Source organism: Paramacrobiotus metropolitanus, unplaced genomic scaffold (genome assembly GCF_019649055.1).
Source record: "Paramacrobiotus metropolitanus isolate TYO unplaced genomic scaffold, Prichtersi_v1.0 Parri_scaffold0000037, whole genome shotgun sequence".
In the NCBI taxonomy this organism is placed as follows: Eukaryota; Metazoa; Tardigrada; class Eutardigrada; order Parachela; family Macrobiotidae; genus Paramacrobiotus; species Paramacrobiotus metropolitanus.
In genome coordinates this window covers 507,870-523,737 of record NW_026570257.1, presented here as the reverse complement: position 1 = coordinate 523,737, position 15,868 = coordinate 507,870, and the positions used below count along the sequence as shown (strand labels likewise).

The 15,868-nt window shown below is 36.9% G+C and overlaps 1 protein-coding gene across 4 annotated transcripts; it reads left to right on the top strand.

Annotated features, from left to right (window-relative positions):
- Positions 1–28: 28 nt before the first annotated feature.
- Positions 29–15,776, top strand: LOC129589906 (protein draper-like). 4 transcript variants are annotated; one of them, XM_055484811.1, is made up of 13 exons: positions 29–369; positions 441–519; positions 2,042–2,141; positions 5,972–6,128; positions 8,519–8,718; positions 9,819–9,911; positions 10,668–11,026; positions 11,746–12,028; positions 12,099–12,162; positions 12,572–12,827; positions 13,470–13,764; positions 14,387–14,584; positions 15,251–15,776. In XM_055484811.1, the coding sequence occupies exons 4-13, from the start codon at positions 6,025–6,027 to the stop codon at positions 15,355–15,357; spliced, it is 1,959 nt and encodes a 652-aa protein (XP_055340786.1). In that variant the 5' UTR covers positions 29–369; positions 441–519; positions 2,042–2,141; positions 5,972–6,024; the 3' UTR covers positions 15,358–15,776. The 4 variants fall into 4 exon arrangements, with proteins under 4 accessions (XP_055340786.1, XP_055340787.1, XP_055340785.1 ...); XM_055484812.1 differs by having other exon boundaries at positions 441–524; XM_055484810.1 differs by lacking the exons at positions 29–369; positions 441–519; positions 2,042–2,141 and adding an exon at positions 5,435–5,694.
- The last annotated feature ends 92 nt before the right edge of the window (positions 15,777–15,868 follow it).

Genomic DNA, 15,868 nt, shown 5'->3' with positions numbered 1-15,868 from the left:
GAGAGAAGAAAGAGACCGAGAGAGCGCAGCTGGGGCAATACCGCTGATATGAGCTGGCCGCCAGATCAACGTGTCTTGGCATAAAAAACCAGTCACTTCATCATGATTAGTCGCATGACTGGATCCGTTGCAGGGATTTTTCTTTAAAAACTCACAGCAGCCTCTGAATCTCGCTGCCTTTGTTTAAGCTATTTAAATTATTTTATTCCATTACTTTGATCTGGATCTCGGTTTGCATTGACTGGTTGCAACACGTGAGAGAATCTTTAATTTTACTAAATATCCCTTTGGATTGTCGATTTTCTTGTGGTTACTGGTTGCATCAAGAAAATCCCGCCGATCTGATTGTGCTGCATCGTGACAAATTTGGTGCGGTTTTTACGCTACTTTTTAGTATGCAAATACCAGCATATAGATTTCGCAATATTTTGCGGTTGTAGAACGGAAGCGACGGACGGAGAAAGCGTTTTTGATTTTGCTGACAGCAACGGATGAGCTAACCCAGATTGGAATTTTCAGGTAAGGTAGCTGAGATCAGCAATTGTGCGCGTATTATGACATAAATATTCTAATTTTAACCTTCAAACGGAATCAAACCGCACTGTCGTTTACGGGGTACACGTGGAAAATGTACGCAAATTTTATTTCAAATTATGGGAGTTATTTAGGGAAAATTTTACGGATGCACGTGCAGATAAATAATTAACTGCACATTTTCCTGACTAAAAATTAGTTTGCAGTTTTGTTTGTTTTTTCAGATTTTTCGGAAATCTTTTTCAATTTTGTTGAATTTTTGAGCTTTTTTTTGAGTATAGTATAAAATTCCGATGCTTAATATTTTTAATTTTTTTCGCTTTTTAAGCGTCCCGGTGATTGTGTGTTTTTATAAAATAGTAGGAAAAAATTATACAAATACAAAATAATTAAATCTGAAATGATGAAGAACCTTCAAAAAATTCGGAAATAATAACGTTGTTGCTTGCATTTTGAGCATGCAGTGCGTCAAAAGCAAACCCAGATTTTTGCTGAATTTTATTTTTTTTAAATTTTGTCGCACATAGATTTATCTGGAGGGCTATGCAAAAAAATTAGTCACAATCACATTATGCGCGAAATTCTTGTTTTTTTTCATGCGCATTGTTGCAGCGCCCCTGGGCGCGTATTATTCATCCGTCACCGAATAAACAAATAAATGCCGAAAAATGCGGCCCCGTAATCTGCGCATAACCCCGTGGAATATGAATCACCTGTATGATTTGGCCGTCAACCTCTAAAACGTTTATTTTAAATGTGCACAAATCTGCGCAACGAGCACTTGTCGTGTAAGGCAATCCGAGCGTGCAGCGAACTGAGTCATACGATGCCCCGGCGTTGTGTGGGGAGTTTTATGGGGTAGACGATTTTTTTATGATCGTGGCGGTAATTGAAAACCCCTTGGTAGAAAGTGCTCGGTTAAGAGTGCGTGTGTCCAGTTGGCGGTGGTCGTCGGACGGTCGAATTTCTCCTTCAATCACCGCTCACAGCAGCGTCATCGTTTTGGTTTCTTATTTCGTAATGAGTAATTTTGTTGAATTTTGTATTAGTTAAATTTTAAGTTATTTTAATTTGTTCGTGCGACGCAGGCTCATTGTTTTGTGAAATGCTGGGTGCTTTCTAAAATATAATTAAATTTTCCTGCTAAAAGTAAGCGCGAAATGCTTGTCAGCACTAATGGAGCTAATGGAATTTGGCATTAACCGTCATGCAATCGATAAAATATTCCGGTTGAATTAGTTACAATTTGATGTGGAAAATATTTGGCAAAATATGGACATGCAAAACTGATATTTGCCTTCTTTATCATGCAGATATTACGTGCATGTCGTAACGGTTTTGTAGTGAATGGGCATTTCGAATCCTAGCATGGCTGCTATTTAAATATTAAAACCATCTATTAAAAAGTTCGTATGTACAGTAATTCGTGCTGCGAAAGTTTGTATTTTTTTGATTTAATAAAATATATTAATTTATAAGGGGAATTATGGAGTTTTGTTTGTTTCAGCTTGAATTAGGAGAAGCCGGCATTTTCTCAATCCCCGACGTTGACCGATATCCGGGTGGCTATTAATCACCAAAATACCGGAACACCGTCGAGACACCGGGTAGGAGAATGCAGGATGTCTGAATGGTTTTTTCTGTAAAGAGAAAAAGCGGGCTAATTAACGGGTTATTGACCATCGGATATTCGGAGAAGGCGCTTCTGGTCATTAATGTCAATCGGAAATCGTAATCGTCGTGGCTACTTTTATATAACTTGTACTAGCCATTGGGCGGTGGTTTTATTCGGTTAACGACCTTCTGTCGATGCGAATTTCAGTTTTTAACAAGTGTAAGGTTTGAGCAAGTTAATTTTGCCAAAACATTTTATAAGATTTTATCTTGGTTAAATGTCTAGTTTTTCTTGTAGTAGTGACGTTTTGCTGGGTATAAAAATTTTTGAATTTGTGGAAAGCGGTGCTAATAATTAATTTTGTAAGACATCCCGTTTTTATTGTTGCTTCACTTTTCATACATTTTGTAAATATTTTTATCCTTTTAAAGTTCAAAAGAATTTTTATGAATTTGTGGGTAATATTTGGAAAATCTCGGTACGCGTATAAAAATAATCGATATTTTAGGCTGGTTTGGCCAGAATATAAATTTTCCTCTTTTGGGAAAGCAGCGATACTCTGACAATGAAATATGCTTGGTTGAGTCGAGGAGGCAGCTGTTTGATGGATTTTGGGATTTAAAACTGCGACCTTGATACGAACGCCTTTACAGCTGAGCGAAAGTGAATAGATGTGATCCCATGACTTACTTTTTCGCTAAAACACACACTTGGTCAACAACATTCATTTAGGGCTCACTTTAATGCACTCGGGTGAATCGAAATTCTGTCGAGTCGCTGCGATGACATCATGTTGAGCGCGGGGATGCGCTGAAAAAAATCAATATTTAAAATTTGTCTGTCAAGAAAAACGGCCTGATAAGTGCTTGTGGGGGGACTTAATCGCCTTTGATCGATGCTTCCTTTTCGGAGATTAAATTTTCGCTACTGTAACGAATATCGATTCGTAATTATTTGTTTAGTTTTTTTCAGAGGAGTCATAAACCTTCCTACATATTTGTTCCCAGAAATTATTACTTGCCAGATTTTTTAACAAAGGAAGTAAAGGGATTGCTGATATCACCCTCAATTTGAAGAACTGGAAAACTAACTCATAGATCGTAGACTTTAATAAACAATACAGTTATGTGACGCTTTTCGGTATTTATATTGAATATTTATGATTTTGCTTTTTTTATAACTACTTCTATGGAAAAAGTTATTACTGAGCAGTGAAGTTTTCAAAGCAAATTTTCGCTTTCTTTCACATTACTTAATTCGAGTTGAAATGGAAGGCTTATGCACTTAACCATTGCACTACGTTAACTGGACGGTAGCACTGCCGTAAAAAGAGCAGCAGTGTAGATAAACTGAAAACTGCTGCTATCATCGGCTAAAAAATGTCTCATCTTGACAGGTTACGGACGAAGGTGCGCTACCAATCAATCTTTTGCTTTGACTAAGAAGAATAATATCTTTGTTAAATCTTCGAAGAAACTTTACTAGTTCTGCGTTCGTCAGGCGTCGGCATTCGCAATCAATGATTTAATTAGGTTGCATAGACTTCCAGTTTTTTGCGAAATTACGCATTTTGTGTGGAACTATTTGTTTCGAAATATAGATAACATATGCCATTATAGTCGCAGGCTAATACATAAAACACAGGTTATTTGAAAACACTAAAAAATATTTAGAAACAATATTAAAAACAATAAAACAACCAAAAATGGCTTACATTTATAAATTTATATTTTGTGGGCGCTTCGATTCTTTGTTGGTTCTTTATTGGTTTTTTTGATAATTATTTCAGAAAAGAATTTCTCCATCTTAAAATGTAATATTATATTGATTTACAAAATCGCCAATGAGCAAGTATTGCCAATTTAAGCACTAATGATAAGGTGGAAACAGAAAACAGCCAGTTTTCTGTTGCCATACTTTGAAAATAGTCGTCAAATTAATACCTACGACTCGTAGGTATTAATTTGACGCTGTCTGCCAGTTTTTCTTGCATAACGAATGCACTGATGGGGCGCTTGCAAGGTGCTGACAGGTACAAATTGCAGACCGCAAGAGTTTGTTTATGCCGTCTCTCTCTCTAGTAGCAAATTACGTACAAAATTGCAAAAAAGTGTTTATAGTGTATGGTGGTAAAAGTTTATTACAAGGGGACCAACTCTTTGAGAATTCGCTGTCATGCTAATTTTATTGTTACTGGACCGGTTTTTGCGGCTCTAAATTGAAGTGTTTGTTATTCACACGCCCACTACAGAGTATGACTGTAGTTTACTAACCTTATTAATGTTTTTGTATATGTCTGCTGTCTGATACATAGAATATGCCAATACATAGATATAGTATATGATGCCAGCGCTGATGAACTTGTACACTAAACAAAATGATTTAAATTTAAAAAAAAGTTAACTGAAAATTAAATGTTACTTACTTGTATTTCTGTGTAGTATCATACTACATAGAAATAAGTATCAACAGAGATGTAAATTTATCAGGAGCGATATTTTTGAGTTTCTTATCGCACGGTTTCGATTTATGGTATTTGCATCACAAAAAATGTTTGAATATCAACAAATAACTGAAAAGTCTAGTCTTACTAGCTACGTGTAGCCACTTGTCTACGATAGCATGCCTGCAGACAGGTATTCTGTATATATATTGAGGAGCTCTTATTTCTGTGCATATGCTGTATAGTTATTCGTGTAATGTGTGTATCGTTAACCGCTTTAAACGACATGCGTATCCTAACGATAAAATTAATTAAACCATGCCTTATACCGGCTTAAATAATGTTAATAACAGCTACGCGTCGTATCTGTATTGTATATCTATATGTGTAACGAGTTAAATAATTTTAATCAAATTACGTACGCAATCAAAGTACCTTATTATTTTTACTTCTGCGGCACTAGATTTCGTGAATGCAAGCTACTTAGCACGCAGAGAAAATTATAAATACTGTAATTCAGCCTGAGTAATGACATACATGTACAATACATTACGCTTTCTTGTACAAAAAATTACGGTGCAGGAATTTGAAAAACTTTGGAGTGTGGGTGCAGTTTATCTGGGATTAGTTTTCGGTTTCACTGTTTCAGCTTTTTGTGGGCACTTCTCTGTTTTTTTCTGGTTTGTTCGGTCAGAGTTTTGATGATTGGCTGGACAGGGGCGGGGCGTTATGTTTTCTGTCAACAACGAGTGCGTCTCGACTGCACACCCGCGTATCGTGCTTATGACTCATTTTTTGACGATTTTTCTTCTCATAACTGAATATGCGCCTAGTTTGTATACATTTGTATGTATGAATCCAGCCGCGAGCGAAAAGTATTTGTTGCGTTTTATTTCGGTGTAGCGCATGCATTTAAATCCTGCCTTGCATTACGAGATGTGTGCATAAAGAACTTGTGTGTTTATGCAACCGACATATTGGTTATTCGGCAGTTTTTTCGCATCGGCGGATTGCTTTGAAAAGCTTCCTGTAAATTTATAGCAGTCATCGGCTTTGTTTGGTGATGGGAAAATTGGGTCTGTTTATTGTGGCGCTTTAATTGGTAAGAGTGAAAGGACTTGTTTACGTAATTTATTCAGGATAAGGTTCCTGGAATTATTCTTGAATATTCCAGTTTAATTAGCTGGGTTAAAGTGGCAGTTACGCCAACCGGTATTTATTTCTTTAATAATTGATAAATCATTTGAAAAATTAATTTCCCGATAGAAATTGAAATTGTTTTAAGATTATGCATGTTGTTAATTGTGTTATCCCTATTCAGAATTCAAACAGGAATTATTTATGAGTAAAATTAAATCTTTATGGTTTTGAATTTTCAGATAACAGACACGGAGTTTTATTCGGGATTTCCGGTTCCAACAAATCAAGGAAAATGCGTTTACCTACGTTGTCCGTCTTTCTGATCTCCTTGGCCGGCATGCACTACTGCATTGAACTGGATCCTAACAGTCCGAATATCTGCGAAAAGCAGGAAATGTAAGTGACAATTTTATGATTTTTTCCCATTATTTATGTTTTTGAAAATTGTTTTTCTGCGTCTGCGCTTCGAATTATAATTGATTTTATTGATATTTCATTTCTTTTATTTTAGCTGTATTTTATTTTTACTGTTAGCAAAATAATTTACGATTTTACCAATTAATTTCACTTTTCAAAAAATTATTATTTTTATTATTTTGTGTTTTTTGGCGTAGTGGTAAACAGTAAAAGGTGTCTACATCAAGATTGTGAGAGCGCATCCTTTGTAACAAAGGAAGAAACAGCTTCACGCATTTAATTATTTTTATTTATACCTCGAGCCGGAAATAGAATTAATGTTGCGGCTGGGCAGGCACATTTGCGGTGCATTGAGGTTGGAGGTTATCAGTGAGAACGTGCGCCGGGATTTATTTCCCATGCGGAACGAGCACGTTCGGATGCCATATCCGATAAAAACATGCGTGTATAATGCAATTATCACACCGCCAGCGGCTTCTTTCAGTTCCTCCACTTCCTCATAATGCTTCAGTTATCAGATGGCCGAACTGCGAGAAAAAAAATTGCTGATCTATAAAACCGAGTATTTCAGAATATTGAATTTTAATTTTAATTCGCTTTAAATTTGCATTTGATAAAAAGCACGCCTGTGTTGGTTAGCTTGGTTTGTACTTTGCAAGTATATTATTATTTTGTGTTTCTTATTACAACATATTTTGCATTTGTACTTTTACGGAATTGCCATCGATGAAAGTTTTCTTAAAAAATAGAAAACAGAAGCCTTAATTTTTTTTACAAATAATTTTAAACAAAAAACAACTTTTAATAAGTTTATTAACTTTCTGCCGGGTAAATATTACGCCTCTAGATGTTTATTCAATAAAAAAAGTCAGAAGACGGATGAAAGAGTAAATCTTTGATATCTTGGGTGTGGAAATTTCTTGGAAATTTAATTACGTTCTAGTGCGAATTGTGCGATGATAGAGGTCTGCGAAAAACTGCAAATATTTTGATTTTTTCTTGATGAAGTGGCGCTGTTGGCATATTTTTCCCTGGTTTTATGGCGCACGATGGACGTGCTAGAATTGTCCCGCGTGATATATTTTATTTACTGACCCGCTACAGGTTTATTCTTGCGATAAGCACCGTCAGGAAGCGATAAAATTTTTATCTAATCGAAATTCTTCGTGCTTTTGCCTTCTTGGTATTTTCCGACTGAAATCGCGTTTTTGTGTATTTTGTGAGCTGACAATACTCGCAAAGTAAACAAATCCAGCGAAAATCACGTTTCTTGTTGGAATATTAGGTATAAGAAAACATTTTTACAGTGCGTTTTTATAGTGGACAATGTTGATCTTGAATTGCACAATAATTTTCTTTGTATAATACATAGATTAATATTTTCTTTTGGTGATTATTAGACATTCGCTTATTTTTAATTTTACTGAGTGTAATGTGTACAGCAGTGTATTACAAATTATCCGGTGTTAATCAGCGCGTTAATTTTATTCTGTTTGTTTTCGAACATGGGTGTGTACGCGTGAGAATCATTAATCAATTAATCAGAAATTTCGTAGCCTTTAATTTCGAGTTAGATAATGCGATGTGTCATCCGAAGCCGATAGTGCTATAGAATGTTATCAGTCATTCTGTACGATGCTCACCTATATTGCTGGAATTTTATCGTTAATTAGCGCTTGTATGAAGTCATTCCGCTTCGAGGTAGAATTGTAAATTACGAGTTATTGTAGAATCGTATTTATTACGGTTGCGAGTTTTCCATGTACGCCGTAATATTATAGCGTAAATCTTTGTGCTCATTTCGCATTAAAAATGTCTCTGAACATTGCGAAATTGCATGTAAAAACTTCGCAGCGGTTTAAAAAAATAAAGTTCAAATTAAAAAGCCGGAGTGTTCATCGGTTACGGTCGAGTTATGCATATAATCGATTCAGCGGATTTACGCTGAAAGAAACAGTTCCTTTCCGACAGAATAATTGCTAGTTATTTTAATAACAATGGCTAAAATTGCACCAATACCAGTGGAAAGATGTGGCGAATAAAATTGGAAAATGGAGAATAGTTAACCCAAACAGAACATATTCACGATAAACTAAATAAAATATTTTCGGACAATTTAGTTGTCGTTGTGCGATGTGTGGAATTAACGCCAGTTTATTAACTTGTGAAAATTATTACTTATTCAAATATACAAATGCCGATGGAAAAATGTAAGCGCTTCAAAATAGAAAGCCTATTATAATTAATGCCAACAAAAAGTAATCAAAATAAATTATGTAAATAAAATATTTTCGCAGAATGGTGTGCGGAAATTAACGCCAATTTAATTTGTAAAAATTGTTTCTCATTCACAACTGAATTTTTTGCAGTGTCCAGGAAGAGACCATGGTGCCGACCCGTGAACCGACGCAAGTGGCCACCAAAACCTGGTGTCTGTCCATTCCACCGCGCTGCACCACGTACAAGACGGTGTACAAAGTGGTGTACAAGAAGAACGTCAACGCCGTGCCGAAGATGGTGAAGAAGTGCTGCGACGGGTACACTCTGCATTCCAACGGCACTTGTATCCGTAAGTGACCACCCCCTGTTTACGTTGTTGACTCTGGTTTGCGTTTCCTCATGCGCCGCATGCCCACTTCACGGTGCTGGAGTACTCTGACCTTGTTAGTTGTTGTCCACGCGCCCCTCGTGTTGACTCTTTTACCGCTGTGTGCCTTGTGCGCTGGGTTGCGCCGAGGTTTATCGTGTTGTCGACGTCACAAAGAGAACTGTTGGCATTTTTTTCGCATTATTAAGGAATATATTTTTCGGGAAATTTATAATGCGAAATTTTCTTTGGAAATGTCAATGTTATTGGCCGTTAATTGGAGATGTTTTATCGGTTTCCTTGTATATTTTTTAAAAGATTTTTTATATTACAAAATTTTAAATAATACAAAATATAATTTATAATACAAATATTACATACGGTAAATAGAAATTATTCAGTTTTGTTTTACATTATATTTTCCATAAAAATTAATACACAAAACTTTTTAATGGGTTTTCTTGTGTGGCATTGGTTATATTACGGTATCTTCAGATTTTCTGGACGCCATAATTACTAACTGTTTATAATTCTTAGTGGTACAAATTTTAAATTTGTTTCGTTGTATTAATAGGTTATTATGTTGCTTGCAGTTCCATAATGTATTCTGCCAGTTTGAATTTTGATTTGATTTTTTGGTTAATTTTATTTGTGAAAGACACGAGTTGTTTCCAATGCAATCGGGTGATAATTATTGTTATCGTTCCTTTTGTGAATACTGTATTTAATTTTCAGAATTTGTTTTCTGTTGTGCTGTATGTGTATTTGCGTGGTCGTCCGCTGTCAAACGTGATCAACCTTATTTTGTTTATTTTGTTGCCGTTTTCTCTTTGTCTTTGAGATTTGTGCCTTTTTCTTCCCGGTATTTTGGACTTTTTCCTTTTTTTTATTTGAATTTGTATATTCGGCTTCGCTTTTATTTGGTTTGTACTTGAGCGGTGGCCTTTAAAGCCCTTGCGCTACGTGTGTTTGTCCGCGCGGCCGGCTGCTTGCATGTGCATATTAGACCGCTGTTAACTCTGTGTTTGACTTCCGCCTGCATTTTAACGCCGCTGTTATATTTGCCTTGTAACCATTTGCAGCCTTCTGCTACAACCAGTGCATTAATGGCCAGTGCGTGGCACCCAACTATTGCCAGTGTAACCCTGGATTCGCCGGTGACACATGCACCCAGAGTGAGTAGTTGTCCCGCTGATAATCGGCCCTTGACCATCGCTGCTGCTCCCAGCTTATTACTGCCGCTGATTAATCGCGCCGCCTAACAGCTGCCTTTTATGCGCTGTTTTATTTTTTTGCTGATTGCTTCACTGATTTAAGTGGCGTATGAGTTATAAATTTGCCCATTTTGCCAACAAATAAATTATCATGTGTTATAATTACGAATTTTAGTAAATTTTGAAAAATTTTCAACGAAATAGAAAGAATTTGGAATAATAGTATGATAAAAAAATACAAAGAAAGAATTTAGAAATAATCGTGCCCTAAAAACATTTTAGGGAAGAATTTAGTAGGAATAATTATAAGATAAAAAAATTTAAAGATGGCGAGAGTTTTTTAGAAATTTGCCACGTTTTTTTCCAAAAAATTCCAACAAAAAACAAAATTAAGAGTATTCATATGAAATAAGATAAAAATTTTTTTAGAAAATGTTTTTTTCAGAACTCGCCGAATTTGCGTTTACTTGGGAATTAACAGTCTCATGTCTGCCTGTTACTGATCAGTGATCATATAATACAACGTACTCGTATATTCTGTTAAATGATTTCCGGTCTGTACGACAGAAATTGGATCAGGAATTTCGGATACGGAAAATTAATTTCAATTTAATTATCGTTAGTAAGCCAAAAATTTAATATTTTTTTATTAGCAAAAATACTTGCATTTTATTTGGAATGATATATTTAACGTAATTCTGGGTGCTGAATGAATAGAATGCCCGGCCGGAAAATGGGGTCAGCAGTGCCAGAAGGACTGCGCGTGCCGCAACGGCGCCATCTGCGACGCCATCAACGGACGCTGCGAGTGTACGGACGGGTGGCAGGGCGCCGCCTGCGACCAGCCGTGTCCAGTGGGTCACTACGGCAAGATGTGTCTGCAACAGTGCCGCTGTGAGAACGGCGCGCAGTGCGATCCCGTCAGCGGGGGCTGTAAGTGCCCGGATGGGTTCTGTGGACCGTTGTGCGAGAAGTCCTGTGCGCCTACCAAAATCGAGACGGTCTGCGATCGCTGCCAGAACGGCGGGGTCTGCGAGGCCGGCGCGGATAAGTGCTCGTGCCCTGCCGGATACACGGTGAGTGTACAGTTTGTAATTAATTTTATTGTCAGTTATTTTTGAATATTTCTGTATTATTTATTAGTTGGTAGTAAAGTTTTATTTTGCCATTTGTTCAAAGGAATTTCTCCAATTTTTTAGTTTTAGAAAATTTTTAGTTTTAGAAAATTAAGTTTTAGCTTTGGAAAATTTCCTTTGGACCGCCACATTTGTGGGCAAACTTCGTAGTACGGTGACTTAAAAATGAAACTTCTCCGTCTGTTGGGTCTGTCAAATAACGTTGTTACAAAAAATCGAATTAAAAAAATTCGAATTTTATATATGAGTAATTATGTATTAATCTAAATATGTATTTTTTAAATTGTTATTTATTACTTATATTTTGTTCTTGTGCATAACTAATATAAAATAGTAGGCTATATAATCACGAAGAATAAATAGAACATAGTAATTTTAAAATATACGTGCGTTTAAAATAATATTTATGTTTAATATAAAATTTGAATTTAATTTTGCTATTTTATTGCTTTTTAATTTTCAGCTTGGATTGGATAAGCTGGCATTTCCTGAATTTATTCAATTTAAAAAGTTGGATTTGTGTTTGAATTTAAAATAAAATTGATTTTTCAAGTATTCAGTTGTTGATTGCTTTCGATTAATTAATGCGATCAAATCAGCGTTAATCGCTGCTGATACGGCACTCAGGAATGCAGCTGCAGTGTTTTTATTTTCGGCAGGGCGAAGTATGTGCCAACCAGTGTGACAGCGGTTTCTACGGGAAAGACTGCAAGAAGCAGTGCCGCGCCTGTTACAACGAAGGCAAGTGCGATCCGATCAGCGGCGGCTGCAAGTGTCCGGCCGGCTACTGGGGTCCGCAGTGCGAGAAGCAGTGCGAGCCGGGACAGTATGGACCCAACTGCCAGAGTTTGTGCAACTGCGACAACGCCCAGACCTGCGATCCGGTCAGCGGGAAGTGCCGCTGTTATAGCGGATTCACCGGCGACCGTTGCGATCAACGCGGTAGGAGATTGAATAAATCGAAAAATGCAGTTAATAATTTATTGAAAATTTACGGTGGATATTTTTGCAGCATGTCCGGATGGAAAGTTTGGCAAATTCTGCAACAATACTTGCACGTGCAGCAATCTCACTGTGTAAGTACAATATAATCAAAAATAGTTTCTAAACAATTTTTCTTTGACCGAAAAATGTTACCCTGATTCTATCATTTCTTAATTTTGCCTGAAAATAATATTAATCCGTGTCTATTCCCGTTTGATTTCCTGTTTAATAATTTTAAAATTGTCAAAATAAGAAAAGTTAATAAAACTGCGTTAAATTTAATTAAATAAGAATTTATTTTTGGAAATATTGCAAAATACGCTGGCTTAGTCATCAGTCCAGCGGAATTCAAATTGGACATTTTCACCCTGTAAAACGTCAGTTTTCTTTGATCAAGGAAAATCTAAAATAACTATGCAATTACTGTACAACTGATGCAATTTGCCGATAAAACCGCGTTAATTTGGGGCGTAATTGGTGAGTGTTGGTGTTGATTAACAGTTGCCATCCGTTCGACGGCGCCTGCATGTGTCAGCCGCACGCCGACCGACTGGGTGGGCCGGCCTGCTCCATCTGCTGCATTCTGCAGGGCAAGGACGCCGACTGCTACAAGAACTGCAATACTAATGACAAATGGGTGTGTGCGCCGGAACTGGACGGCTGTGTCTGCCTGCCGGGATATGTCGGCAAGGAGTGCCGCGTCTCATTGTCCGTTAATGGGGATGATGCATCCAATGCGGCGCTGCGCAGCAGTCAGGTATGAGTTTTAAAATTTAATTATTATTTTCAGATGAAATGTGAGAAATTGTTGATACAAAATATTTTTCACTTTTTCCCGGGATTTTTTAGCGTTTTGCGTTAGTGGGAATTTTATTTCGTTGGAAAAATGCTTGCTTTTCGACTAGTTAACCTATTTTTACAGAAACATCGTGACGAATTATTATCAAAAAAATGTCTACGGAATTTTCCGAACAAGTTGGTAATTTCTGCGGCCAAAATCTGTCACTGTAATTTTTATTTTTTAACATTACTCTAGTATGTGCAATATGCATCATGATTGGTCATCCTCTTTTTGTAATTAAGCTATGTATAATTATCGCATCAGATTTTATAAAAATGGATTTATCGTCTTATTCAGAATTCGCCAAGCTCAGCCTTTTGATTCGTAGTTGCGAAATTTTTTAATTTTCCGCTATTTTACTGCGCTTTTATTCTTGGATCAGTGTAAATTCACATCAGATTGATGACTTCTTTTCCTCGTTTTCTGAAAACTCTAATGAATTTTTAAAAATATCGCGGGAAATTTAAAATGTAGAAAAAAATTAAGATTCAGAATAAAATATGTAATATAATAAGGATTAGGGTATTGTTGTTGATTGATTGATTGAGTGATTGATAGGTGGTGGTGTCGCAATCGGACAACACCGGTCTGATCGTCGGCCTGTGCATCGCGGTGATCGTGCTGGCGCTGATCCTGGTCATGCTGGTCTTCTACCGGCGCCGTGTCCGCAAACTGCAAACGGAGCTGGCCAGTGTCGGTTACACCAGCAGCGGCACGGACAGCGACCTCAGCGACAGTCGGACGGATCTGAATCGCGCCGACAACTTCATGTATCTCAACAACGGCACCGGTCCCGGGAAAACGCCCACCTCCGTCAACTTCAAGAACGGCGAAACCTTCGTCAAAGTCGCCGGTAAGTGGCAGTGATTCACTGTTTCATCTGGTTTATTCTAGATACAGTGGTTTTCTTAATGTGGAATCGTAGTAAATGGGCATACTAATTCGCGTTCTCAATCGCATCAAAGTATCGCAGTGTCAGATAAAATAAACGAAAGTGCCAAAACTGGAGTCACTTTCAAGAGTTTCTTTTTACATTCAGTTAAATAAAGCGCGTGATATGATAAGGCGTGATAAATCTCGCTTGATACGTTTATGATAAATTAAATTTAGTTAGATAAATAAATAATTTGATTAATTGAATTTATGATTTAGTAATTCAAATAGAAGTTTGTCTTAATAATTATTATCTCACATAAAGTTCCTGCAGGCGGAAAAATTGCAGCAGTTTTCGCGAATTTCCTTTTAAATTTCGTTAAACGAAGCGCGTGGCGTAATAATGCATAAGTAATAAATCTCGCGTGATAAATTCTATTTACTGTAGTACTTAATGGTAAGAAATTTTATTATTATAATAATGGTAATAATTATGTACACTTTGCTTTGTTAATATCCGTTTACGTGTAGAGAGACTGAGCGCATGTTATTGATGTGTGATTTTTTGGAATTAATCCTCACTGGCTTCCGGTGAATTACAGAGCCGTTGAAGAAACCCCTCGGCAACATGTACGTCGCTATGCCGAAACCGAAGGAGACCAATCCGTATGACATCAGCGACGACGGCATCTACCAGAGCGTCGACTACGAAGTGCCCTCCGGCAAGCACCAGTACGCCAGTATTGAAGGCGACTACAACGCCAGCACGGCCTCCACCAGTGTCGGCCAGACCAACCACGGTACGGCCCTTTTTTTAGAAGCGTTCCCTGGTTTTTGACCCTCCTACATTTTAATACTCTGTTTATTTTTATTATATTTATGGCAGTAATATTTTGTACTGGCATCAGCGTAATTTCGTAGGCTAACAAATTACTTGGGTTTGTTTTGCAGTAATCCCAAAGTTCGTATGCTAACAAAAGCGCTCATCATACTAGTTGAAACTTACGCATTAGGTTTCTGTACTTCGGTAAATATTTTTATAGTAAATTTTGGTGATCAGTTTTATAATAATAATTCACATTATTCTTCTTCTGTCTTGGCGGCAGTTCTTGCATCAGTGTGCTAATTTAATGTGAAATTGTAGTATATGGGCTGGTTCCTGGGATAAAAAAAATATCATTCGCATAAAATTTCAACAGGGAAAGCAGCAGCGGAAATATGCGTTAATGGTTGTATTTAAAAATGAAATTATCAATTTTTTTTGCTGGTTTCTTCTTAATTTGGTTGGCCAGGATATCGTACGGAAGAGGACGTTTAATTAGAGCAATAATCTTTCTATGGAGAGTAAAGCGGATGTTTAATTGAATTTGTTAGTTTAATTAGATGAATTAATGTTCTGGGAAATTAATTCTTCGAGTCATTGTGATGAAACCTGATTTGGTTAAATATTTTCGTTTATTTTGCAGCATTTGAGAACCAGCTGTACAACCACAAGCAGGACATGTACGGGCGCGCCCCGCCCAGCTACGATACTGTGATAACCGAGACGGCCATGTCTTCCAAGCCATCCTAAAAAGGGCCGGACACGTTCGTTGGCATCTCATCGCTTGTGTTTCCGCTTTTGTAGCGTTGTATGTACATAATTATTTGTACACACATAATTTTAGCAGTTTGCGGCGTGTTTTGCTGTCTTCTCTCACTCTTCTTTGCCCGTGTGCCAGATCCATGTTTATTTTTATCTTATTTTATTAGAAACCCGTTTTCAATCTCCTAGTTGTTCGTTTGTTTTCTCTGTTTTTATCTCCGATGGCGTTTAATGTTTTTATTCTGAATTTTATCCATGGCTTTCTTGCCGATTTTTTAATTGGTTGTATTCCGATATTTTTGGCGGCGCATTTTTGTGATGGCAGCGTTTCAGTTACCACATGGAATGGGGTTCATTCTTTAGTTCCTGATGAGAAATTGTGGATAAATAAACAAATAAATAAATAGTCGAATAATTCGCGGCGGACCTAATTACAGTATGATGGCATCGTACTGTAACTTACAGTTTACAGAAAAAAACACTTACTATGTATCATCAA